Raw genomic sequence first — 26,362 nt, forward strand, 5'->3', positions numbered from 1 at the left:
ACGTGTTTTCATGCTCCTCATTGGCCACCACATCCTGAAGCCACTGCCAGAAACCACAAGCTGCATCCTGCTTGTCTGCTCCTAATGTTGAAGTCTGGGACCTGAGTCTGGTCACCCTTATTAAGGGTACAGAACTTGTGGGTTTTGCCTATTTAACCCTACATCTTCCCCTTTGGAGCATACTTTCCTTTTATAGCAGAAGGCTGTGGTCACCCCAGTTTGCAAGCTGTAGGCCAATTAAGCTTTCCCATGCCTTGGACCAAATCTTTGCATTCTGGGAATTCCTGCTGACAAATTGTAGGACACCCAGCTGGTATTGCAGAGAAGTGCTTGGTATGGGAAAAAGTCCCACACATTTGGTGACCAGAAGCGCAGCGTTCTGTGCATATAAAGGAGACAAATAGGAGAAGTTACTTTCCTTTACAACAGGGAATACTGATATGAGCAAAAGCCAATTCCCTTCCTGGAAGGGTGGGCATTGAAAGCATGTGTGTGCTGGGGGTGGGAGTATATAAGAGCACTCAATGGAAACTCCAAGACAGTTCTTTGCATTTCTGGACCAAATTCTAACATATATGTGAAAGGAGGGAGAATCCCATCACACCACCAAGCAGTTCTGCAGTGGGGTGGCCCACGATTCAACTCTGTTCTGACACCATCTACCTGGAGGTGGTGTCAGATCCCAGAGGTGAAGGATTGGTCCTATATGGCTGCCCCACCCCTTCAGGTGCCAGTCACAAGCCCAGGCTGTCACCTGTAGCTCTGACTAGCTGGCATAAATTAGGGGTTCCCACAACCTCCTTCTTGAGCTCAATTAATATGCTAGAGCAGCTCAATCAATTAAGGAAACCCATTTACTCACTAGGATCACCAGTTTATTATGAAAAGATAGTAAAAGATATGGATCAAGAGCCGGATGAAGGGGACGCCTGGGTGGCTCAGCAGTTAAGCATCTGCCTTCGGCTCAGGGCGTGATCCTGGAGTCCTGGAATTGAGTCCCACATCATGGGGAGCCCACTTTTCTACCTCTGCCTGTGTCACTGCCTCTCTCTCTCTTTCTCATAAGTAAAATCTTAAAAAAAAAGAAAAAAAAAGAAAAAGAAAAAAGACCCAGATGAAGAGATGCACAGGGCAAGGTATGTAGGAAGGGAATCAGAGCTTCCATGCCCCCTCCAGGTGAATCACTCTTGGGGCAGGGCCATGTGCTCATCAACCCAGAAGCTCCCCAAACCCCATCCTTTTGAGTGTTTATGGAGGTTTTATTACAGTCATGACTGAATAAATCATAGGCCTTTGGTAAATCAGCCTACCCCCAGCCACTCCCCCCTTCTCTGGAGGTGGGACTGAAGGTCCCAACCCTAGGATCAGTGGGTTGGTTTCCTTGGCAACCACCCCCGCCCCCCCCAGTAGGGTTTCCAAAATTCACCTTATTTACATAAACCCAGTTGTGGAAAGAGGTCTGTTATAAACAAGACACACACTTCACCTTTAGGGCTCTGAAGCATTTTTCCCCCCAGCAACTGACGACAAGACCAAATACTGTGACAAAAGATGCTCCTGCTTATAGCTCAGGAAATTCCTGAGAGAGATTTGGGGAGCTGTGAGCCAGGAACCCTGGATGACGAACTAATATACAGGTTTCTCATAAATCTCCTAATACATAGCTTTGCAAGGGGGTCATTAAAAGTTTAGGAGGCAAATACCAAAACATTTAGTTATTGGGGTAAAAACTGATTTTTTTTTAAATTTTTTTATTTATTTATGATAGTCACAGAGAGAGAGAGAGAGGCGCAGAGACACAGGCAGAGGGAGAAGCAGGCTCCATGCACCAGGAGCCCGATGTGGGATTCGATCCCGGGTCTCCAGGATCGCGCCCTGGGCCAAAGGCAGGCGCCAAACCGCTGCGCCACCCAGGGATCCCCAAAAACTGATTGATATTGAGGAGAAAGACAATGTTGACCATGGTTATTTTGGGTTTTTTTAAGCTGAACATGTGATCTTATGGAGAACAGTGAAATAGGTTACACCTTCTTGCTACATCAAGCTCATACTGTGTCAATTTTGATCATTTGCCAGAGTGCTGCTTGCAAAGACAACTGTTTTTATTCATAAGCCTAGCAAAACAATCTTTCTTTTCTATGTACTAATAAAACTAAAACTACTTGCAAAGGAAAAAAGTGGCAAAAATTTTACAAATATATGCAAAGACAGGTTATTAGTATTATAAAATATATTTGAAAACCAGAGGCTGGGGCACCTGGGTGGCTTAATTGGTTAAGCAGCTGCCTTGGGCTCAGATCATGATCTCAGGGTCCTGTATCCTGCTCAGTGGGAAGTCTCTTTCTCCCTGCTCTCAAATAAATAAATAAAATTAAAAATAAATAAATAAATAAATAAATAAATAAATAAATAAAAATAAAAGATTTTATTTATTTGAGAATGAAAGTGGGAGAGTGCACAAATAGGGTGGGGGCTGGAGGGAGAGGGAGAAGCAGACTCCACACTGAGCAGGGAGTCTGATATGGGGCTCTGATCCCAGGACCCTGAGATCATGGCCTGAGCAGAGGGCAGATGTTTATCTGACTGAGCCACCCAGGTTCCTCTAACCTTCAATTTTTAAAAAAAGACCAATAAAACAGAAAAATGTAAAGTACAAATTAAAGCAACAATAGCATACTATTTATTTTTTATCAAATTCACAGGGTTATGGGGATCCCTCAACAGTTTAGCGCCTGCCTTTGGCCCAGGGCATGATCCTGGGGTCCCAGGATCCAGTCCCGGATCAGGCTCCTTGCATGGAGCCTGCTTCTCCCTCTGCCTCTCTCTCATGAATAAATAAATAAAATCTTAAAAAAAAAAAAAATTCACAGGGTTGTAAAGTTCAAAATAACAACATACAGCATTGGCCAAAAGAGGGCAGACTAGGTGAATGCTGGCAGCAAATATTCTAACATGAACAGAAAAGCTGACTGAAAAGGTGAAGTAGCAAAGGAGTTATCTAATGAAATGGCAAAATGAAAACCAGGCCAAGCAGATAAAATGATTTTCATCATAAAAAAGGGAATGAGCTAATAGGAAGTAACCTGTATCATAACATCCACTTGAACATGCTTTCAATCACATTCTTAACAATTCAACCCATGTCAACACAAAAGTAAAGGCACTTTCCTACAATGTTTATGGGCTTGTGTCCCCTCTCCAACCTCCTCCCACCCCCAAAATTCTTATGCCGAGGTCCTAACACCCAGTACCTCAAAATGTGCCTGTATTTGGAAACATGGTCTTTTAAAAAAATTTTTTTAAAGATTTATTTATTTATTCATGAGAGACAGAGAGGCAGAGACACAGGCAGAGGGAGAAGCAGGCTCCTCACAGGGAGCCCAATGCAGGACTTGATCCCAGGACCCCAGAATCACACAGAGCCAAAGGCAGACACTCAACCATTGAGCCACGCAGGCATCCCTGGAAACATGGTCTTTTTTTTTTTTTAATTTTTATTTATTTATGATAGTCACAGAGAGACAGAGAGGCAGAGACATAGGCAGAGGGAGAAGCAGACTCCATGCACTGGGAGCCCGACGTGGGATTCGATCCCGGGTCTCCAGGATTGTGCCCTGGGCCAAAGGCAGGCGCTAAACCGCTGCGCCACCCAGGGATCCCCGGTCTTTAATAAGTTCAAATGAAGTCAGTAGGTGGGCCCTATTCCAGGGGTCCTTATAAGAAAAGTAGATTAAGGGATATCTGGGTGGCTCAGTGGTTGAGCACTTGCCTTTGGCTTAGGGTGTGATCCCAGGGTCCTGGGATGGAGCCCCAAATTGGGCTCCCTATGGAGAGCCTGTTTCTTCTGCCTAGCTCTTTGTGTTTCTCATGAATAAATAAATACAATCTTTAAAAAAAAAAAAAAAAGGAGATTAAGACACAGATACCCCCTCTTCCCCAGGGAAGATCATGTGTACGGACACAGAGGTCCATCTACAAGCCGAGGAGAAACTACAAAAGGAACAACCCTGCTGACACTTTGATCTTGGATTTCTAGCCTCTAGCACTATGAGAAAATAAATTTCTGTTTAAGCCACCCAATTGGTGGTACTTTTATAACAGCTCTAGAAAGCTAACATTGTCACACAACAAGGTCTCAACATTTTGTTTCAAATTTGGGTGTTTTACATTTGCATTTTAAGAATGACTTTTAGGGGCACCTGGGTGGCTCAGTTAAGTGTCTGCCTTCTGCTCAGGTCACGATCCCAGGTCCTAGAATCAAACCTTGCATCAGGCTCCCTGCTCAGTAGGGAGTATGTTTGTCCCTCTCTCTCTGCCCTTCCACCCACTTGTGTGCTCACTCTCTCTCAAATAAATAAAAGCTTTAAAAAAAAAAAAAAAAAAGAATGACTTTTAAATACTTGTGGCGGTATCTTTTAATTTTTAAATGATTTTTACTTGGCATTTACTGTAATAGTTTAATGTTCCTTTCTTTCAATGTTTTCTGTTAAATGTTTCTGTCAGATGGAGATGACTTTTTTTTTTTTAATTTTTTTTTTTATTTATGATAGTCACAGAGAGAGAGAGAGGCAGAGACACAGGCAGAGGGAGAAGCAGGCTCCATGCACCGGGAGCCTGACGTGGGATTCGATCCCGGGTCTCCAGGATCGCGCCCTGGCCCAAAGGCAGGCGCCAAACCGCTGCGCCACCCAGGGATCCCTTTTAAATTTTTTTTTTTTTTTTTTTTTTAAGATGGAGATGACTTTAAACATTACTGAAATATGTAATTTCACAATGCACCAGTTCACAATGGTAATAAACCATGCACTTATTATATTTTTTAAAAACAGAGTATCTCTCTGTAATTTTGATTATAAACCTATCACAGGTCAACAATTGTTATTGTTAACAAACATCATTGTTTTCAAACATACAATGTCTTTAAATACACAGACTAGAGGTACCTTATAATCTCGGGGTCCTGGAATCGAGCCCTGAGTGGGTTCTGTGCTCAGTGGGGAGTCTGCTTGTCCCTCTGCCCCGACCCCCACTCATATCTACACTCTCACTCTTAAATAAATAAAATTTTTAATAAACAAACAAATAAATATACAGACTAACTTGGAATTTCAGCAAATCTTGAGTATACCCAAGAATCTTCCTTTCTCCCTCCCCAGTATCAAATATTTTATCTATGGGCAATTTGGAAACATCATTCTCTGGCATTTTCATTCATCATTTAAAATATGAAAAACCACACATGTGCTTAAAACAGTTTTTGCTCTAGTATCCCATGATTCTAAAACCATGAGGACAGAGCGGAAAGGAGACAACCCCCACCAGGCAGGTAAGAAGTCAGAAGGGGACCAGCTGAGAATATGCAAAGACCCAATGGTGGATGAAGGATCTCCAGAGCTGAGCAGTCAGGAGTTAGCATTTCTCTGCCAGGGACTGGGGCTTCCCACCCAGATCAGGAGCTACCTTTTCTTCTTCCTTTGCCCCAGGGCCAACCCCTCTACAACATACCTTCCTCTACAGTTTCCTCTATTATACAGGTCTGTGAAAGAGGGGACATCAGCCCCCCTCCGGAGTCCACTCTCAGCAGGAAGATGCACATGGTCTCAGCCACAGTGAGTCCAGAATCTGCTGCTTCTTGTGTCTGCAAGAAGTCTGGAAAACTGTCCCTGGGGCTGTTCCTGCTTACCTCACATGGTCCATCCTGCTCCTGTGGACTCAGGACCTGGGATCTTTGGGGCCAATTCTCTTTGGCAGGCATGTCTCCCCTGTGCTTCACTTCCCGGTTTCTCTTGCTGACAGCTCCACTTTTCTCAGGATCCTGAAGCTCGGTGGGCATCTAGAAGCTTCAATCAGAGCTGCTGGCGAGAGTCTGGCTGGGCTGTGGAGACCTGCAGCCTGAATGATGTGGTCTGACCCAGGGGCCCTGCAAAGCCAGGAAGTCCTGGAAAGGTAATGGCCCACATGGTCACTCCTCTAACAGTTGCTCTATACATTATTTCTGAGGATCCTTAGCGGAAGGCCACTATGCTAGACCCTATGGAATAAAAGTTCAGAAGAACCCAACCAGTTATTAATCAGGGTAAAATAAAAGATGAAGAGTTCTGGGGCGCTTGGGTGGCTCAGTCAGTTTAGCAGCCGACTCTTGATTTTGGCTCAGGTCATGATCTTGGGGTCCTGGGATTGAGCCCCAAGTCAGGCTATGCGCTCAGCGGGGAGTCTGCTTTACGATTCTATCTCTCCCTCTGTCCCTCCCTGCCCTCGCTCTAAAATAAGGAAATAAATCTTAAAACAAACAAACAAAAAACAAAGTATTTGGAATACATAGAGGTTTATTTTTTTTTAATATTTTATTTATTTTTCATGAGAGACACAGAGAGAAGGAGGGAGAGACAGGAAGAGGGAGAAGCAGGCTCCATGCAGGGAGCCCGATGTGGGACTCGATCCCAGGACTTCAGGATTACGCCCTGGGCCGAAGGCAGGCGCTCAACCGCTGAGCCATCCAGGGACCCCCTACATGAAGGTTTAATTGTAGCTCTGCCACCTTTTAGCTTTGAGAACATGAAGATAATACTTTAACTGTAGTCTCCAAAATGAGGATGCAAGTTTTTATCGCAGCAGGCATCGAGAAAGACATGTGATAAGGCTTATCAAGCTGTCAGCATATGTCCGGCATGTGGTAAACACCCTGCTCAATTTTCACATAACACTGTCCACTAAACATTACGATCATTATTATGCCCATTTTGTGGATGAGGAAACTTAAGCTGTTACACCCTTGCCTTATGGTCTCAGTCAGCAGAGGGGAGAAAAGATAATCAATCCTTCCTCTGCCTTGTTCCAAACTGCACAGTTGTCTCTATCTCATGTGGTCCCCTATGTACACAGTCAGCTTCCATAAACACCATTTCCATTTCCTGTTGCCTTTACAGAACAGGGTCTCTGAGGTAGCCTTGCTGATATGCTGGTCCAAGCTTCTGGACATTTCAGTTCCCATCCAGAATCCTTTGACAGCCCAGGCTTTTCTTTTTTAAATATTTTATTTTGGGGGCACCTGGGTGGCTCAATGGTTGAGCGTCTGCCTTTGGCTCAGGTCATGATCCCTGTGTCCTGGGATAGAGTCCCACATCGGGCTCCCTGCAGAGAGGTTGCTTCTCCCTCCACTTATGTCTCTGCCTCTCTCTGTATGTCTCATAAATAAATAAAAATAATAAATATATATTTATTTTTAAGTAATCTCTACAGCCAACGTGGAGCTCAAACTTAAATTTCCAGATCAAAAGTCACACGCTTCACCCACTGAGCAGCTAGGTGCCCCATAACAAAGATAAAACTTAAATTTACTGTCCTCAACCCCCACCATCACCTGGAAAACCTGCAGACATGCAGCAGGACCTCCAATCACTTACCATGTCTTGACTGTACATCATGAATTGCCTCCCAACACCACACTCACCCAAATGCAGTTCACCCACAGCACTGACCTCCAGATATCCCCAAGGAGTGGACCACAGGACTGCCTGAAGGTCACGGAATGCCTCCCCGTCTCAGGCATAGCCAGGCTACGCTGGCTGCCAATAAATGTTTCCCAGGGAGTGGGATTTCCACAGAACCTGGAATAATCCCGAACACGGGGCTCCAACTGATGCACCCCAATAGGAAATCATCCTCCATCTGCTCAAGTGCCAGTTACTGACCCTTACCACTTTCCACAGGGAGCCAAGGAGGAGGCCTCAGAAACCCCCATAACGGACCTCCCGGCCAGACCTGCAGTCCATCGGCTCCCATATGCTGCCTTAGCACCCTTCTGAGTTCTGTAGGTCCCCCACACTGCTTCCCGCTGTTACAAGGGGCCCCTCGAAGTCCTCCCATCCCTGAAGCTCCTACTCCCAGTCAGTCACTGCCTGCAGAGTCTCTCCCCGAACGTGCCGGTTCCACCTACTACGGCTGCTCCAGAAGCACGTTCGCCGTCCTCAAGTGAACAAGTCTCAAGGACCAACACTACGAGATCTGATATCAGAACACACCTGGAGTTAAGTTCCCACAATACTTACACACACACACACACACGAAATAGGCAAAAGCCTGAAAAGGACCGAACCAATCACCCAACTCGGAGAAGCCGCCACCAATCTCACAGCCCCCCTCACTAAGGGCTCCATCACTCACACCGCAAACCCTCGTCACTCGTCCCCCACGCCACCGACACTCACAGACCCCACAGAATCCCCACTGCTAATATCCCAAATCACCTCAGCCTCCCACACGGATGACGGACCGGCCAGAGCCAGTCAAAGCTAAAGTGAAATGGCCGCGCCGAGCTACTTCCGGTCTGGGTTATAGTCCTGGCCACATTTCTCAGCGCGCCGGGGTATGAGCGGTGCGCATGCTCGGTAGGAGCCATGAAGCCACGCCCTGCCAATAGTTATCATGGCGGTTTTCTGTGTGTGTGTGTGTGTGTGTGTGTGTGTGTGTGTGTGTGTGTGTGTGTGTGTGTGTGTGTGTGTGTGTGTGTGTGTGTGTGTGTGTGTGTGTGTGTGTTTTGTTTTGTGTTTTTGTTTTTTTAATTCCTCCCCTTCTGCCCTCACCGCCCACCGCGGTACATTTTCTTTCGGGGACTGTCAAGAGAGCGGCATGGCTGCGTTCCTAAGGACTATGACACTTATGGGAGGCCCGCCATTTTCCAAGAACGTCCGTTCCGTACAGCCAGGGAAGGCATTTGCAATCTCACAAAGTCTTGGGGTCCGTCCCACTTTGGCAGGACATCTCTTACATACTTGTTTCTAGATGTGTTTCTAGGAGAAACTGCCATTGCGCTTCCTGGAAGATACCATTCCTCTGTATTTTCACACTGATTTAAATCCCTGCACTCAGAATCCAGGTGTTCTGTCCCTTCCTCCCTACCACGACCCACCCACCGTGCTGAGAGAGGCTAATGGGATAGGAGCCACTCCCCAGTGCGCTGCCGGTGAGAGAAGAGACAAAGCCAGACCCAGTGTTCAGAAGTAGTTTCTTTATAAGTTCTGCAGCCATTTACTGCAGTAGGTATCATAGTTAAGCACAAAGATTCTGGAGCTGGGCTGCCTGGGTTTGAAGCCAGATGTTTACGTTTGGGCAAGTTATTTAACCTCTCTGTACTTAAATTTCCTATTACATAAAGTTGTGAGGATTAAATAATTAAATATATTATCATAGGCAAAATGTTTAAAACGGTGCTGTGATGTAATGAGAATGAACTGCTGGGGGGGGCATTCTATTTCATTCATTCAAGAGATTATTGGGTTCCTATGGTATGCCCAAGAAAAATTGTTTAAGGTCATTGTTTGTGTAACCGAAAGAACTGGAGTTCCTTGGTGAGTCACAGATAGAAACTGATGTGATTTGAAGTAGGATTCGATAGCGGAAGGTCAAGAAAGAACTCTTGAGGCGTTTTCAGTGTAAAAAATAGTGGTTTTATTAAAGCACGGGGACAGGACCCATGGGCAGAAAGAGGTGCACTGGGATTGTAAAGAGCAATAGATTATATCGTTTGGATTTGGGGGAGGTAAAGACAAAGGAAGTTTCCAAAAGGATTTTCATATGCTAAAGAAGACTTAGGGGATCCTGTAGACCTGACTACAGCCAAGGTTGTTTTTTACCCTCTAGCAAGGCATTAACTTTAAGACAGTTGGGAATTCCTGGAAGGGTGGCATACTCTCCTTGCCTCAAGTATTTGTCCATGGGCTGCCAGTTATAAGGAATTTAATTTTATCTGCATTTCCTTTTGTGTTTGTTTTCCAAGTCAGAAACTACACCACAAGGAATTGTCACAGAAAGAAATTTTCTTTCAGCAAAGGACAGAACTTCCAAAACTGACTTCCCAAGCAGGGGTAAATAGGCTCCTTTTATTTAGAGTTAGGATGAATACTTTAAAAGGAGAGTTTGTGGGGCACCTGGGTGGCTCAGGTGGTTAAGCATCAGACTTTTGGTTTCTTAGGCTCAAGTCATGATCTCAGGGTTGTGAGATCCACCCCATGCTGGGCTCCGTGCTCAACTCTGCCCCTCCTCTGCTTTCTCTCTCCCTCTCAAATAAGTAAATAAATCTTTTTTTAAGTCTATTATTGGGGATCCCTGGGTGGCTCAGCGGTTTAGTGTCTGCCTTTGGCCCAGGGTGTGATCCTGGAGTCCCGGGATCGAGTTCCGGGATCGAGTCCCACATTAGTCTCCCTGCGTGGAGCCTACTTCTCCCTCTGCCTCTGTTTCTGCCTCTCTCTCTCTCTGTGTGTGTGTCTCTCATGAATAAATTTAAAAAAATTTTAAAGTCTATTATTTAAAAATTCAATGATGTACATAAATCCATTATTTACAAATATGCACTTATATATTCATTTCATGTAAATTATCCACAATAAAAAAATGAAACAAGACACAGGCAATGACATATAATATGATTACTTTTATAAAAAGTTCAAAAATAGGTTTATCTGAACTATCCTTTTCAGGGATACGTTATAAAAACAATAAAGAAAATGTAAAAATGGTTAATATAAAAGCGAGGAGCATGGATACTTTCAGGAGGGATATACAGAGTGTTGTGATCAGAGACACACAGAGAGGACATCTGGAAGGTGGTCATCAATCTCTTATTATTTGATCTGTGTTGTGTTTACACATGTTGGCTGTAGAGATTACTAAAACTAAGTAAACTTTAAAAAACACATTTTATTTATTTATTTGAGAGAGAGAGTGAGAAAGAGAGAGAGAGCACAAGCCGGGGGAAGGGGTTGAGGGAGAAGCAGACACCCCGCTGAGCAGAGAGCTTGACCTAGGCTGGGCTCAATCTCCAACCCTGAGATCATGACCTGAGCTGAAAGCAGATGCTTAACTGACTGAGCCACCCAGGTGCCCCTAAAATTAAATAAACTTTTAAAAATATTATTCTCTAATAAAATAAAACCTAAAAATAAAAAAAATATTATTCTCTAAGGCAAATAATAAGAATGAGATTAGTATCTTTAGAGAGGTTAATAAGGAAACTTAAAGGTCCCTCTGTGTAAATTCTATGAATAGATAATTCACAAAGAAGGATTACAGTTAATGAAAAAGAAAGAGATGAGAAAAGTTGTTTTTAATCACATCAATGCAAAATGAAGGATATAACACTATTTCTTGGATCTTGAATTAACAACGTGAGAAAAGTCCATCGTAAAGGCACTCTTTTTTTTTATTAAAGATTTTATTTATTTGACAGAGAGAGAGAGAGAGAGAGCACAAGCAGGGGGAGCAGCAGGCAGAGGGAGAGGAAGAAGCAGGCTCCCTGCTGAGCAGGAAGCCAGACATGGGGCTCAATCTCAGGACCCTGGGTTCACGACTAGAGCTGAAGGCAAGTGCTTAACCAACTGAGCCACCCATGTGCCCCCATATAGGGGACTCTCAATGTGTTTTTGGGAGATTTAAATGAGTAGGGCACTTTTGGAAAATGTCAGATTGGCTTCATATGGAACTGGAAGAATCATCGACTCCACTCCCCACATGATGTAACAATAAGAAATGCAGGGACGCCTGGGTAGCTCAGTGGTTGAGCATCTGCCTTCAGCTCAGGGTGTGATCCCGTTCCCCCAGGACTGAGTCCCACATCAGACTCCCTGCATTATGGAGTCTGCTTCTCCCTCTGCCTGTGTCTCTGCCTCTCTCTGTGTATCTCTCATGAATAAATAAATAAAATAAAATCTTTTTTAAAAACGAGAAATGCATTTTGCTTTAAGTTACAAGAAGGCAGACTTTCAGGGACCTTAATACATGGGGCTTTATTTTTCTAACATAACACGAAGTCTAGAGATGGGCTGCTATGGTCTTTGATTCAGTGGTTTGGCAGAGCCCACTGGACTTTCTGAGGGGTAGAGAAGGAGGAGGGAGAGGAGCGGGCTCCCTCCCGGTTTTCTCACTCCTAGGCCGGCCCAGTCCTGACTCAGCTGTTTTCCTGAGCTGAGACTTCGGCACAGCCCAGTTATTCCAGAACTCGGACCGAATTCTGCTTCAGCACCACGGACAGCGCCACCTCTAATTTCGGGAAGACGGGATGGGAGAATCGAATCGGGAAGGCTTGCGGGCTGACAGATATGAACAGGATAAGTGCCCCCCAGTCCAGCTCTGCCCTTTCCAGTCTCCTTGCCACCCCCGGGAGTTAGGGCCTTATGTGCAGTCATAACCTCAGTGTGGAACTGCTCACATACACTTGGGTTCTTGCCTCTCAGGGCTGATTACACTCCCAATCTCTTCAGAGATCCCTCCGTCTGGGATAAACCTTTATCCTCTCTCCAACAAGCTTATCTCTTCCTCCCTGCTTCCTCTCCTCCCTCCTCCCCTCTACTTCCTGTCTCCCTCTGCCTCTGCCTCTGCCTCTGCCTCTTCATCCGTCAGCCCTCTCCTCCACTCTCTCTCTCTTGGTCTTGCTCAGTCTCTGGCTGATGCCCAAATAGAATTTTGGAGGACTGAGAATAAAACCCATGATTCTTTATTAACTTGAGCCATGTGCGTGCCAAATCCTGAAAGATTTTTTTTTTTAAATTTGCTTCAGTGTCTGTCAGATAAATGAAGGACTAGAATATCTTCCCTCTCTCTCTCTTTTTTATTTAAAGATTTTATTTATTTATTCATGAGGGACACAGAAAGAGACAGAGACATAGGTAGAGGGAGAAGCAGACTCCCTGCAGGGAGCCTGATGCGGGACTTGATCCCAGGACCCCGGGATCACACCTTCAATCCCAGGACTCCAAGATCACATCCTGAGCCAAAGGCAGACACTCAACGACTGGAATATCAGGACTGCAGTATCAGGAGGCTGACTGGGGCATTGTCTTTGGAAGGGAAGGAAGACATACAAAGTGTTTAGGCATGGGGTGCCTGGGTGGCTCAGTGGCTTGAGCATCCCCTTTGGCTCAAGTCACGGTCCTGGGGTCCTGGGATTAAGCCCCACATAGGGTCCTTGCTTGGTGGGAAGACTTCTCTCTCTTCCCATTCCCCCAGCTTGTGCTCTCTCTCTCAAATGAATAAATAAAATCTTAAAAAAAAATGTTTAGGCACATGAGGGCCCTTGCTTAGAATGGGAAGTTCTGTGATCTCAGAGATGGAGCACTATCAGTGGGAGATCTAGAAGCTAAGTGAGGAGAGAGAAATTAGATTATCACTTCATGGGGGAGAGGAATTGTGGCACCTGTGGAGAAGAAGGGGAGAGATGTTCTATATGTTCGGGGGTCATGGGAAACGTGAAGAGTGGTAAGGCTTAGTCACAAGTTTTATCTCACCCTGAACCCAAGCTGCATACCCAAGTCTGGGGCTGGAGTCAGAGCTCCAGGCTCAGTCCCAGCCTCTGTCCCTAGGGTCTCTCCCTGTAGACAATTCAAGAGTTCACCCAGGGCTTCCTGAGGTCTCAGGGGTGGGTCCAACAGGGAGAGAATTTGTTCCCCAGAGGGTCTTGGTCCTCTATTCCTCCATCCTCATGATAGGGTTTCCAAGAAAGCTACCTGGGAAGAACAGACCCTCAAACTCCACATCTCTCTTGAGGGAAATGGATTGGTTTTCAGAAGTTAAGAGGCAGGGTTCTGGAGTGTGGGAGAAAGGAAGGCCCACACTGCCATATTCCAGGGAGATGAGAGCTCAGCTTTCACTTCCCCTGCAGTGGCCTGAGAAAGAGTTTTTTTTTCTGTTGAAAGAAGAAGCTGGGGACAGAAACCATACATTTGATCCAGAAAGCATCCCCAGCTCTCTTACCACCCCTCAGATGCCCCCATCTCCAAGCTGGGAGAGGCTAACCAGACAATGTTAAGGGAATCTAGACTATATTCTGCAGCCCAGAGATGCTGCTGCTGCTGCTTTGGTGGCTATAGCTGTGAGGGCAACAGACGTCTAAGAAGAGTTCTGGGTGGGGCTGTGGTCAGACATTCTGTTTGCTACCATGGTTGCTGGAGGATAGTGCAGGTATGATCTGTATCCTTCAGTCAGTGACAGTGAATGAGGGTCTATGCATCCAATCCCGTTCTGGACTGACTGACCTATTAACATCCACCTTCAGATCCCGGGGTTGGCCAAGAGACATCATGATCCTTCTCTGGCCACAGACCCTATCAAAACCAAAAAGAGAGAACCTCTTCTGGGACCCAAGGACCTCAATTGCTCTCTGAGCATCAGGTTTTCCAAAATTCAGAAAAGAGGAAATACTTTAGGATAGAGAAATATGGGGACACCTGGCTGGCCCAGCCCGTGGAGCATGCAACTCTTAATCTCACAGTTGTGGGTTTAAGCCCCACATTGGGTGTAGAGATTACTTAAAAATAAAATCTTGGGATGCCTGGGTGACTCAGTGGTTTAGCACCTGCCTTCTGCCCAGCGCATGATCCTGGGGTCCCGGGATCGAGTCCCACATCGGGCTCCCTTGGAGCCTGCTTCTCCTCTGCCTGTGGTTCTGCCTCCCTCTCGCTGTGTTTCTCATGAATAAATAAGTAAAATATTTTTAAAAAATTAAAAAGTAGGGCAGCCCGGGTGGCTCAGCCGTTTAGCGCCACCTTCAGCCCGGGGCCTGATCCTGGAGACCTGGGATCGAGTCCCATGTCAGGCTCCCTGCATGGAGCCCGCTTCTCCCTCTGCCTGTGTCTTTGCCTCTCTCTCTCTTTCTCTCTCTCTCTCTCTCTCTCTCTCTCTCTCTCTCCCCCTCTGTGTCTCTCATGAATGAATAAGTAAATAAAAATCTTTTAAAAAATTAAAATTAAAATTAAAAAATAAAATCTTAAAAAAAAAAGGATAGAGAAATGTGGTTCCCAAATATGACACTGTCTCTGAATGTGACAAATAGCCAAGGATCCCCAGGACTGGACCCCAGAGATGGGAATATATCTCCTTATCTGGAGAGTGGGAGAGATGTACAGATCCCTGAAGCTAATAGAGGGAGAGACCTTGTAGAGGTTGTGCCTAGGATCATGGTCCAGGGTCTGAGTCTTTTCCTCCAGGGAAAAAGCTGACTTCTCCAGCTTGTACCAGATACCCTAAAACTGTACCTGTAGTACAGAATCATTTCAGAATCTAAAGAGCACTTTGCCAGGAGCTTGCATAAGAAGATGCTTCTTTCCTCCCTGGGCCCCAAGGCCCCCCGTCCCTTAGTACTCATCCATATCTTAAGTTCCCAAGATCATGATACCAGCACTATATATCAAGCAACATTTCTAGGAGGTGGTAGTTTTGTAGACAGAACCATCTGAGAAGTTTGGCCCTTGGTTAAAACCTGTATGTGATTTTTCCAGGCCTAATCACAGGCAAATATGAAGGCCTTCCTCAGAGGGAAAGTCTCAAGTGAGAAAGCTGCCCTCCCTGGTCTAGACTTGGTGACAGGAAGTTGCCCCTTTCAAGGACTCAGACCTCTCTGGCTGGTCATGCTCTTTGCATTTATCTGTATCCATAGGCCAGGTGCCTTCTTTCCTACCTCTCTTTATCTGAGGCCTTGGGCAGAGGTCTTCAGGCACCTCTACTGAGGTCTTCTTAAGGGAGGAGGAGGAGAAAAGCTTGAAAACATTTTCTCCACTCAGAACTCAGAACTTTTTCCACTCCTACACCTCTACTGAGGCCTTCTTATGGGAGGGGGAGGAGAAAAGCTTGAAGACATTTTATCCACTCAGAACTCAGAACTTTTTCCACTCCTACTTCCCTAACTCCACCCCTCGCAGTAATCTTCCCTCCACTGATGCTAACCCTGCTCCTTGGCTATAAATTCCCACTTTTCCTTTTATATTCAGAGTTGAGCCCAATCGCGCTCTCTCTTCTGCTGCCAAACCCCACTGAGGTGGCTCCTGTACCCTATTGCAATGGCCTTGGATATAGTCTTTACTGTTTATTTCTTCTTTTTTTTTTTTTTTAAAGTTTGAGGGTTTTATTTTTTTTAAGATTTTATTTATTTATTCATAGAGATGCAGAGAGAGAGGCAGAGACACAGGCAGAGGGAGAAGCAGGCTCCATGCAGAGAGCCTGACGTGGGACTCAATCCAGGGTCTCCAGATCACGCCCTGGGCTGCAGGCGGCGTAAACCGCTGCGCCACCGGGGCTGCCCTGTTTCTTTTTTTTTTAAATGATTTTATTTATTTATTCATGAGAAACACACACAGAGTGGCAGAGACATAGGCAGAGGGAGAAGCAGGCTCCTCGTGGGGAGCCTGATGCAGGACTCAATCCCAAGACCCTGGGATCACACCCTGAGCCGAAGGCAGATGCTCAATTCCTGAGCCACCCAAGTGTCCCAGTTTTTGCCATTTCTTAATAAGTGTCATGAATAATTTTTCCCTTGACAGTTAGAATCATATTTTTTTAGCACCCAACCACCCTTCTCTTCTTTTTTTTTTTTTTTTTACGATTTTATTTATTTATTTGAGAGAGAGAGAGAGAGAGAAGAGAACAAGCAGGGGAAGCAGCAGAGGCTCCATCCCGGGACCCTGAGATCATGACCTGAGCCAAAGGCAGATGCTTAACTGACTGAGCCACTCAGGTGCCCTGCCAGCTGCCTTTCTGTGGGGAAAAGTGGAACAAGGGTGTTTTCTCCCCATTTAGACTCTTGTGCAATCTATCATCACAGTATGTAATTAAAGGCTTCATTGTTACTTTTATTTTGACTCAGTGTTGCTCAATTGCTTATTTAGACACTTGGGTTGGCTAAGCTCTTGACACCACCTGGCTCAATGTCTCCTACAGTTGTTGGTCAGGACACCTGTGTCCCTAAGGGCCTGTGTGACTTAAGGCCTGGCCAGAAGCCTGGCTTGAGGAAGGAGAAGAAAGCGTGACAGTCTCACTTCACCACCCTTCTGTGGATCCAAAGTGTTAGCCACCCCACCCCCACCCCACCATTGAAATAGAGAATATTGTCATTCTCTGGTCCAAATATTCTAAGCAACTCGTTATTGGGTCCCATCCAAGGAGATGGCACAGGTAGGAAAAATTCTCTGGGGCAATGTTGGAAGTAGGGTTTCTGCTGCTCGGGACAGAAGTGGGGTCTCAGCTCAAATGAAAAAAGGCTGATGCTGCTGTTGAATGCCCCCTCTGCAGTCTGGCTGCTGCTGCCCCCTCCAGCTTCTTCTTGGCAAAACTCTCACCAGGGTCACCAAGAACCACCTTCTTCTGGTTCTTCCCTGGCCAGGCCATCTCAATCCCTCACCCCCATTCCCACAGTTAAGCTTGAGTGTGAGTGTGTGTGTGTGTGTGTGTGTGTGTGTATGTCTGCAGCTCTGCCCAGCACTCCCCCACCCCCCCAACCCTCACCACCACCCCCCACCCACCGTGAATATACCTGCCCCTAGAGCCAACTCTGCTACCTTTCCCTTTCCCTTTCCCACCTTCTGCTCAGCCCAGCCCTGCACATTTACTACTCCTGGCCATGGCACCTCCAGCCCCCAGGGCTAGAGTCTGGGTTCTAGGTGTCACTGTAATAATCTCTCCCCCACCCACTGCACCTCTCTTTAAGTTTCACTTCCTGAAAGTATCCTAAATCATTCTTTCTTCCATCACCAAGTCCGCTGTCTCCACGTGGGCTTGGTTCTTCCATTCTGCAAAGTCACAACAATTTCCTCCCTGACCTTTTGGCCTCCAGCCTCTCCCTTCCAGTTCTTCCCTACACTGACTTTACAGGGACCATGTTGATAATTATATGACCCTGCCTTTTTCCTGCTCAAGAACCTTCCATGACTCCCCATTACCTTCAGATAAAGCTCAAACTTGTCTGTTTTCCCCTAATGCTTGAGCTAGTTGAGGGTCAGGACTGATTCAAATCTGTCTTTTCTTTCTTTTTCTTTTTTTTTTTTTAATGTTAGTTTGTGAATGAATGAATAAATGAAGTGAAGGCCTGTGTTGCATCCCCTGCCTCATCTGGACTCTTATCCCTCTAAAGCTATGTAGGCTATCCTGAGACCCATCCCTAGGAGTCTGCCTCCATGAAGATCCTGAGGCTGTGACTCTCCTGGGGGCTGGCCAGGTGGGATCGTAACAGCACTCCAACAGGTCTGAAGAGTTAATTTGCTTCAAACTTATGCACTACTTGCTTGCTGACTTAAGTCCGTTCATCTGTAGCAGAACTAGCTTTCTTCTTTCAGGTTTGCAGATCACTGGCCTTGAGAACCAGACTTTGCCAGAAGAGAAGGCCTGACTACATTCAAACAATGCTGTTGTGGATGCCACCAAGTCTGTCCAGGGTCATGTTCACGTATGACTAACCACCTGGCACCTGCTTCTCTTGCACACGGCTCCCTTCCCCTATGAGACATTAGTCTGCCATCTTCCCAGGTTGCCAGCTTCCTGAATAAAGCACTATCACTTGTCTCTCAAGTATTTATTTTTAAAAATTTTCCTTTAATTACAGTACACCAGGTGTACACAAATATTATTTTCAAGTGGCAAGCAGCCAAACCTGAAATCAGAGCAGGTTCAGGTCTCCAAGATAGACAACTGTGCATGAGCCCAGGATGCAGGACTTGGGGGGTCTCCTCTTTCCTTGCTGCCTTACCAGACCAAGACCTTTGCCTCCTCTGAGCCTCAGGACCCACCTGCTGCACACAGAAAGGGAACCAGAGTATTTCAAAGGTTAATCACAGTTGACTGTAGTTCTGAACTTCTCTATTCTAGGTTTGTGGCCTTTTGTTTCTACCACAGGCTTCCTGTTTAAGCGTTCTCTGCCCTCTCATATCCTGTGGCTTCCTTTCTCTGTCAGAGAGACTGCAGAAGGCAGACTGTCCCAGACACCACGGAGGGATGCTGCTGTGGTTGCAGCTCATGCTGTGTGGAGGTGAGTGAGCTGGGGGGGGGGGGGAATCCCACTTGGGGGAGGCGCTGGAACTCCAAAATAAGTTTTTCTTTCTCTCTCCAGGGCCTCTGGCTCAAGTTCTGAGCTACCAGCTGGAACTACAGGAGTCGGTGACAGTGCAGGAGGGCCTGTGTGTCCATGTGCCGTGCAAATTTTCCTACCCCTGGTTGGCTTTTATAGGCTCCCACATGTTTTGGTTCCAGAAAGGGGCAGATGTAGACCACGATCCTCCAGTGGCCACAAACATACCAAGCCAGAAGCTACATGAGAGGACCCAGGGCCGGTTCTTCCTCCGTGGGAACCCCCAGGCCCAGGACTGTTCCCTGGACATCATAGAAGTCAACATGGGGGACAGTGGAACTTACTTTTTTCAAATAGGGAAATATTCATATCTAGATAATATGCTTTCTCTAAATGTGACAGGTATGGTAGGGGCCTGGAGGAAGGCCCCAGGGTGTGGGCACCATAGATAGAAAATGAACATTCTGTTCCTCTTCGGGGTGGTGAGGGATGGCCAGGCACTGGGGCAGATGGCAAAACATCGAGGGGTCCCAACATCTTCTCTATCCTCACCAGCCCTGACTCACACACCTGACATCCTCATCCCGAGGACCCTAGAGTCCAGCCACCCCAGGAACCTGACCTGTTCTGTGCCCTGGGCCTGCGAGCAAGGCATGGCCCCCATCTTCTCCTGGACATCAGCTGCCCTCACCTCCCCGGGTCCCAGGACTCACCTCTCCTCGGTGCTCATCCTCAGCCCCCGGCCCCAGGACCACGGCACCAATCTAACCTGTCAAGTGTACTTCCCTGCAGCTGATGTGATGGTGGGAAGGACCATCCAGCTCAATGTCACCTGTGAGTATATGGGGCCAGGACACCTGTGATCCTGAGGGTGTAAAGCCAGGGCAGAGCTGGGCTAGAGCTTGACAGTGGGGTCTCAGTAGCTAAGCAGGATGAGAACCCCTTTACCTCCTTCCATGGCTCCTGGGGGGAAGCCCGAGCACCCACTCCTTCCTTGCCACCAAAGCCAAGGCCGGCTCATCCTTCTGTCCAGATGCTCCACAGAACACAGCTATCAGGATCTTCCAAGGAAACAGAACAGGTAGGAAAGAACCTCTTTCCTCCAGGGCTGGGGTGGAGCATGAGACACATACAAGAAGCCAGTCACTGAGTTCAGGCATGGGAAGAGCAGTGGAGAGAAGCCCCCACAAACCTCGACTCCCTGAAGTTAATGTTCACTCACCCACAACTTTCTTTGGTCAAATCCTCCTGCTGTGGGGCTCCTCTTTGGCAGATTTGCTGTCATATCCCTCTTTCTGCATCTCTCCCCAAAGTGCTGGAGACTCTGCAAAACACCTCATCCATTCTCATCCTGGAGGGCCAGGCTCTGCAACTGCTCTGTGCTGCTGACAGTAACCCCCCTGCGGAGCTGAGCTGGTTCCGGGGGTCCCCCGCCCTGAATGCCACCCCCATCTACAGAAGTCCCATCCTGGACCTGCCTCAAGTAGGAACTGCAGAGGAAGGAGACTTCACCTGCCGAGCTCAGAACTCGCTGGGCTCCCAGCACGTCTCCCTGCACCTCTCTGTGGCCTGTGAGTGTGGCGACCTCTGCGGGCAGGACACCGGGGCCTGGGGAGCAGGGGCACCACTGACCCCTTCTCCTCCCTCCCCCAGACCCCCCGCGGCCGCTCAGCCCCTCCTGCTCCTGGGAGGGCGAGGCGCTGCAGTGCACCTGCTCCTCCCACGCGCGCCCGGCCCCCACCCTGCGCTGGCGGCTGGGGGAGGGGCTGCTGGAGCGGAACCACAGCAATGCCTCCTTGACTGTCACCTCCAGCTCTGAGGGGCCCTGGGCCAACAGTTCCCTGAGCCTCCGTGGGCCGCTGGGCTCTGGCCTCAGACTCAGCTGCGAGGCCTGGAATGCGCACGGGAAACAGAGCGCCGCCGTCCTGCTGCTGCCAGGTCTGAGGTCTATTGGGGGTTGATGCCTGGAGGAAGAGACCTTGCTCTTTTATTAATTTTATAGGGATGCGGCAACATAGTACCTTGTACCTTAAACCGGGCAGCTTAAACAATGGAGATTTACTGTCTTCCAGTTCTGGAGGCTGGAAGCCTAGGATCAAGGTGTCTGCAGATCAGTTCCTTCCGAGGCTGTGAGAATGTTTTCCAGCCTGTCCCCTAGCTCCTGGTGTTTGCTGGCAATCTTTGGTGTTCCTTGGCTTGTGGAATCAATCTCTGCCTTCATGTTTACATGGCATCCTCCCGTGTATGTCTGTGTCCAAATATCCCCATTTCATGAGGACACCTGTCATATTGGGTTATGGCCCACCCTAATGATCCCATTTTAACTTGATTACCTTTGTAAAGACCCTGTTTCCAAATAAGGCCACACACTAAGATGCTAGGGATGGAGGGGTGTCGCAGAGGGCTAGGACTTCAGCCTATGAATTTGGTGAGGGATGCAGTTCAGCCCATAACAGCCCCCAGAGAGATGCGACTGGCAGGAGAAACACCAAGGCCTCAAATGGAGCAGCTGAAGGCCTAACATCCTCAGTCCTGAGGCCAATGGAAGAGGCTGGTCCAGCGTTCACAGGGCAATGGAATGCCATGTCACTGAGTCCTAAAAGGGGAGTGGGTATACTAGTGGCACACACTGAGAGAGAGAGAGAGAGAGAGAAGTGGCCAGTTGGAACATGCCATGTGTTGAAGCTGCAACTTACATATAACTCAATTTTTTTTTAACTCAAAAATTTTTTAAACTCAAATTCTGTAGGTAAATCAGAACCCAGGACTAGTGGGGTCCTGGGAGCAGTTGGGGGAGCTGGCAGCATGGCCCTGCTTTCTCTTTGCCTTTGCCTCATCTTCAGGTGAGAGTGGGTCCAGGTATGGAGGGAGAGGCCTGGAGTGGAAAGGGGATAGGGTTGTGGAATCTCAGAGAGCCTGAGCTAGAGCAACCTGGACTGGTTAGAAATCCGGGAGCCAGGGAAGGAGGCTGAGTGGCGGTGTGAATCAGCCAATACCCAACTGGGCCAAGCCTGGGGTCTCTTCCCAGGCCCTGGTCCAGGTTTTGGATTAGGAGGAGCACCTGGAGACTGGACCCACCTCTTACCTCATTCTATGCTCTTCATGGGTTGCAGGGGATGGTCTCCCTACTGCATACCCCAAATAACCAAGCTGAAAGGCCCGGGGCTGTTCTCTTACTTAGAGTGAAGACCCGCAGGAAGAAAGCAGCCCAGCCAGTGCAAAGCATGGATATGAGCCCAGATGACAGCTCAGACTCTGGGGTGAGTGACAGGCTGTGAGGTCCTATCCAGTATATGCCTTTTGGAAGTCACCCCCAGCAAGGGCACTTGAGCATTTGCCTATTAACATCCAATACTCCCTGGAGTTACACATGTGGTTATTGGTTATTTTAAATTAATTCAACTGCTCTAATACTTCTGCTTTTTTTTTTAAAGATTTATTTATTTGTTTATTTATTTATTATTTATTTATTTATTATTTATTTATTTGAGAAAGAGAGACAGCAGAGCAGGGGGGAAGGGTAAAGGGAGAAGCAGACTCCCCGAGGAGTATGGAGCCCAGCGCAGGACTTCATCCCAAGACTCCGGGATCACAACCTGAGCTGACAGCACATGCTCCACCAACTGAGCCACCCAGGCACCCAATACTTCTGCTTCTGATGGAATATGTATATAGCCCAGTTGCTTGTTAGGGGTATTTATGCCTCCTATGTCGGAATATTACATTCCCTTGGAATATTAGCCTTTTCTTGTGGCGTTGATTACCAGAAGTATAATGGCCCAAACATAGTCTGTGTCAGACCACTGAGTACAAGGGAAGTGGTGGACTCCAGCCCTAGGGTAGAGAGACTGGGGCACCCCAAAGTCACAACTCATCACTTCCCCTTTGCATTTTTCAAATCTACTGTTGTGCTTCTTTCTTTATTTATTTCAATTCAATTTAATTAGCATATAATGTATTATTAGTTTTAGAGGTAGAGTTCAGTGATTCATCAGTTGCATATAACACCTAGTGCTCATTACATCACGTGTCCTCCTTCATGTCCATCACCCGTTTACCCTGTCCCCCCATCCTCACCCCTCCAGCAACCTTCAGTTTGTTTCCTAAAGTTTACCATCTCTTATGGGTTGCCTCCCTCTCATTTTTGTCTTATTTTATTTTTCCTTCCCTTCCCCTATGTTCATCTATTTTGTTTCTTAAAATCCACATAATGAGTGAAATAATATAGTATTCATCTTTCTCTAACTTATTTCACTTAGCATAATACTCTCTAGTTCCATCCATGTCATTGCAAATCACAAGATTTCATTCTCTTTGGTGGCTGAGTAATATTCCAGTGTGTGTGTGTGTGTGTGTGTGTGTGTGTGTGTGTGTACATATACCATATCTTTATCCATTCATCTGTTCATGGACATCTGGGCTTCCTTCGATAGTTTGGCTATTGTGGACATTGCTGCTATAAGCATTGGGATGCAGGTGTCCCTTCAAATCACTATGTCTGTATCTGTGGGGTAAATCCCTAGTAGTGCAATTGCTGGGCCACAGGGTAGTTCTATTTTTAACTTCTTGAGGAACTTCCATACTGTTTTCCAAGGTGGCTGCACCAGTTTGCACTCCCACCAGCAGTGTGAGAAGGTTCACCTTTCTCTGCATCCTCACCAACATCCATTGTTTCCTGAGTTGTTAATTTTAGCCATTCTGACTGTTACAAAGTGGTATCTCATTGTGGCTTTGATTTGTATTTCCCTGATGGCTACTACTGTGTTTATTTAATATCAACTTTATTGAGGTATACCTTATGTATAATAACGCACCCATTTTAAGTATGCAGTGAAATGAACTTTGACAGATGTGTTCACCCTATGCCCATGTCCCCAATCAAGATGTGAAACATTCCCATCATGTCCCCAAATTCCTTTGTTCCCTTGCCCAGTTAGCTTGACCTTTCCAGCAATCACTGATTTCTATCACTATGGATTAATCTTGTCCCTTCTGGGACTTAATATAAATAGAATCATGTAATATTTACTCTATTTTTCTGGTTTCTATCACTTCATTAAAAGATGTAAAAATCCTAAACATGTATGCCTTCAGTGACAGAACATCATTCATCAAAATAAATATATGAAAACTGACAGAACAGCAAGGAGAACATATTGGCAATTAGAGTTGATTATTCCTAAAACTTTTCTCTCAGTAACTGGTAGAACGAGTACACACAAAATCACTTTTAAAGTTTAATTTGTGTAATTCTCTCTCTTCTTTCTCCTTGGTTAACCTTGGGAAATGAAACTCTTAATGTGCCCTAAATCCCCATCTTGTCAGGAATCAGGAAATACATCTTCAATTTCCTTACCTTCAAATTCTTGGTATTTCTTTTTTATGATAGTCACACACACAGAGAGAGAGAGAGAGAGAGAGAGAGAGGCAGAGACACAGGCAGAGGGAGAAGCAGGCTCCATGCACAGCAGATTCGATCCCGGGTCTCCAGGATCGCGCCCTGGGCCAAAGGCAGGCGCCAAACCGCTGCGCCACCCAGGGATCCCTTCTTTTTTATTTTAAGTGAATGTCTTTTGCAGTCAGTATAGTATGGGGGCTCAAAACATGTACTCCAGAGCTAGACTGTGTTCAAATTCCATCTTTAAAAAAAAAAAAAAAAAGGGCAGCCCCGGTGGCACAGCGGTTTAGCGCCGCCTGCAGCTCAGGGTGTGATCCTGGAGACCCTGGATCGAGTCCCACGTCAGGCTCTCTTCATGGAGCCTGCTTCTCCCTCTGCCTGTGTCTGCCTCTCTCTCTCTCTCTCTGTCTCTATGAATAAATAAATAAAATATTTAAAAAAAAATTCCGTCTTTCCCTACTGACAAGCTGGGAAACCTTGGACAAGTGATGCACCCTCTCTGACCTCTGTTTATTTTGGTGACATTGGAATATTACGAGTACATACAGTATCATACAGTAGTTATGAGAAGTGTGTAACACAGTAGCTGGCATGGAATATGCACAGAACTCGTTACTACATCTGAAATCATTCCCACCTCTAGCAGGTGAGTCCCAAGGGTGGTTTGTTGTTGCTATTATTTTATTCCCTGTTATATCTCTCAGGCCAGAGAAATATCTAGCCATTTCCTTTTTTTTTTTTTTTTATTTTTTTTATTTTTTAGCCATTTCCTCTTAATCTGAGAACACCTCACCTCTTTCAGCAACTGTGTGAGGGATTCTTGTTTCATACTTCCATAGCCTGAGGATGTTGTGGGTATGGAGCAGACGTGGGAAAGGGTGTCTGGTTGCCATCTTGACTGCAAACGTGACCTCTGCTCTGTCTTCTAGTGCCTGTCCAGAAAAAGGATATACCACCCCTGCCCTGCTTTATTTTATTTTATTTTTAAAGATTTTACCCAGTGGGACGTGGGTGGCTCAGTGGTTGAGTGTCTGCCTTTGAGTGGGGCGTGATCCCAAAGTCCCGGGATCAAGTCCCACATTGGGCTTCCTGCATGGAGCCTGCTTCTGTCTCTGCTTATGTCTCTGCCTCCCTCTCTCTGTGTCTCTCATGAATAAATAAATAAAATCTTTAAAAAAAGATTTTATCCATTTATTTAACAGAGAAAGAGAGAGAACAAGCGGGAGGAGGGGCAGAGGGAGAAGGAGAAGCATACCCCCACTGAGCAGGGAGCCCGACTCGGGGCTCCATCCCAGGACCCTGGGATCATGACCTGAGCCAAAGGCAGTTGCTTAACCAACTGAGCCACCCAGGCCCCCAGTTGCCCTGCTTTAGATTCAAAATATCTCCTATAAAAATGTAGAACTTTGGATGTATTTGTCTTCTATTTGTTTAGTAACTACCTCTCCTAGAAAACCATAAGCTACATGGTCTCAGGAACTGTACCTGCTTTTTTGTTTGTTTGTTTGTTTTAAAGATTTTATTTATTTATTCATGATAGTCACAGAGAGAGAGAGAGAGAGAGAGAGAGGCAGAGACACAGTCAGAGAGAGAAGCGGGCTCCATGCAGGGAGCCCGATGTGGAATTCGATCCCGGGTCTCCAGGATCGCGCCCTGGGCCAAAGGCAGGCGCCAAACCGCTGCGCCACCCAGGGATCCCTGTACCTGCTTTATTCGTCACTCTAGACAGCACCCTGAACACTGCCCGGATAAAGGATGGTGCTATAGTTAGAAAGAATTAGTTTTGAGTCCTGGCTCAATCGTGCATTTATAACAGTTGCATGTCTTTTTTTTTTTTTTTTTTAAGTAGGTTCCATACCCCGTATGGAGTCCAATGTGGAGCTTGAACTCACGACCCTGAGATCAAGACCTGAGCTGAGATCAACAGTCAGATGCTTAACCTGACTGAGCCACCCAGGTGCCCCTGTATAGATAGATGTGTGTCTTTAGGGCAATGTATATAATCTCTCTTAGCCTTAATTTTATTATTTGTGTAATGAATATGATAATAATACCCTCTCCCAGCCTTTTTCTTTTTTTTTTTTTTAAGAATGTAATGCAATTAATATAAACACTGACTAAGGAGCACCTGGGTGGCTCAGTGG

General features: G+C 46.5%; 2 protein-coding genes and 1 long non-coding RNA gene across 7 annotated transcripts in view; 2 read left to right on the forward strand and 1 right to left on the reverse strand.

Moving 5' to 3' along the window:
• Positions 1–8,367, reverse strand: part of ZNF175 (zinc finger protein 175) — a 19,739-nt gene extending 11,372 nt beyond the window's left edge. The window contains exons 1-2 of one of the 3 annotated variants that reach the window (XM_025421371.3): positions 8,247–8,367; positions 5,684–5,938 (exon numbers count right to left, since the gene is read on the reverse strand). In XM_025421371.3, coding sequence (XP_025277156.3) covers positions 5,684–5,833 — 150 coding nt within the window. In that variant the 5' untranslated portion in view covers positions 5,834–5,938; positions 8,247–8,367. Of the gene's footprint in view, positions 1–5,683; positions 5,939–8,207; positions 8,227–8,246 lie in introns of those variants that run through there. The other 2 variants (XM_025421375.3, XM_025421376.3) reach the window with 2 other exon arrangements.
• On the forward strand, positions 5,809–8,535 carry LOC125754878 (uncharacterized). The gene is made up of 2 exons (XR_007409895.1): positions 5,809–5,946; positions 7,710–8,535. It is a non-coding gene; the product is annotated as an uncharacterized LOC125754878 (long non-coding RNA).
• Positions 8,536–18,350: 9,815 nt separating this feature from the next.
• The window catches only part of LOC112645046 (sialic acid-binding Ig-like lectin 10), a 48,475-nt gene continuing 40,463 nt past the window's right edge, over positions 18,351–26,362 (forward strand). The window contains exons 1-7 of one of the 3 annotated variants that reach the window (XM_025424050.3): positions 18,351–18,781; positions 18,863–19,222; positions 19,376–19,654; positions 19,854–19,901; positions 20,134–20,391; positions 21,570–21,663; positions 22,002–22,080. In XM_025424050.3, the coding sequence (XP_025279835.3) occupies positions 18,748–18,781; positions 18,863–19,222; positions 19,376–19,654; positions 19,854–19,901; positions 20,134–20,391; positions 21,570–21,663; positions 22,002–22,080 (1,152 nt within the window). In that variant the 5' untranslated portion in view covers positions 18,351–18,747. Of the gene's footprint in view, positions 18,782–18,862; positions 19,223–19,375; positions 19,655–19,853; positions 19,902–20,133; positions 20,392–20,473; positions 20,759–21,569; positions 21,664–22,001; positions 22,081–26,362 lie in introns of all 3 variants that reach the window. The other 2 variants (XM_025424053.3, XM_025424048.3) reach the window with 2 other exon arrangements.

The sequence above is a fragment of the Canis lupus genome, chromosome 1 (genome assembly GCF_003254725.2).
Source record: "Canis lupus dingo isolate Sandy chromosome 1, ASM325472v2, whole genome shotgun sequence".
Taxonomy (NCBI): Eukaryota; Metazoa; Chordata; class Mammalia; order Carnivora; family Canidae; genus Canis; species Canis lupus.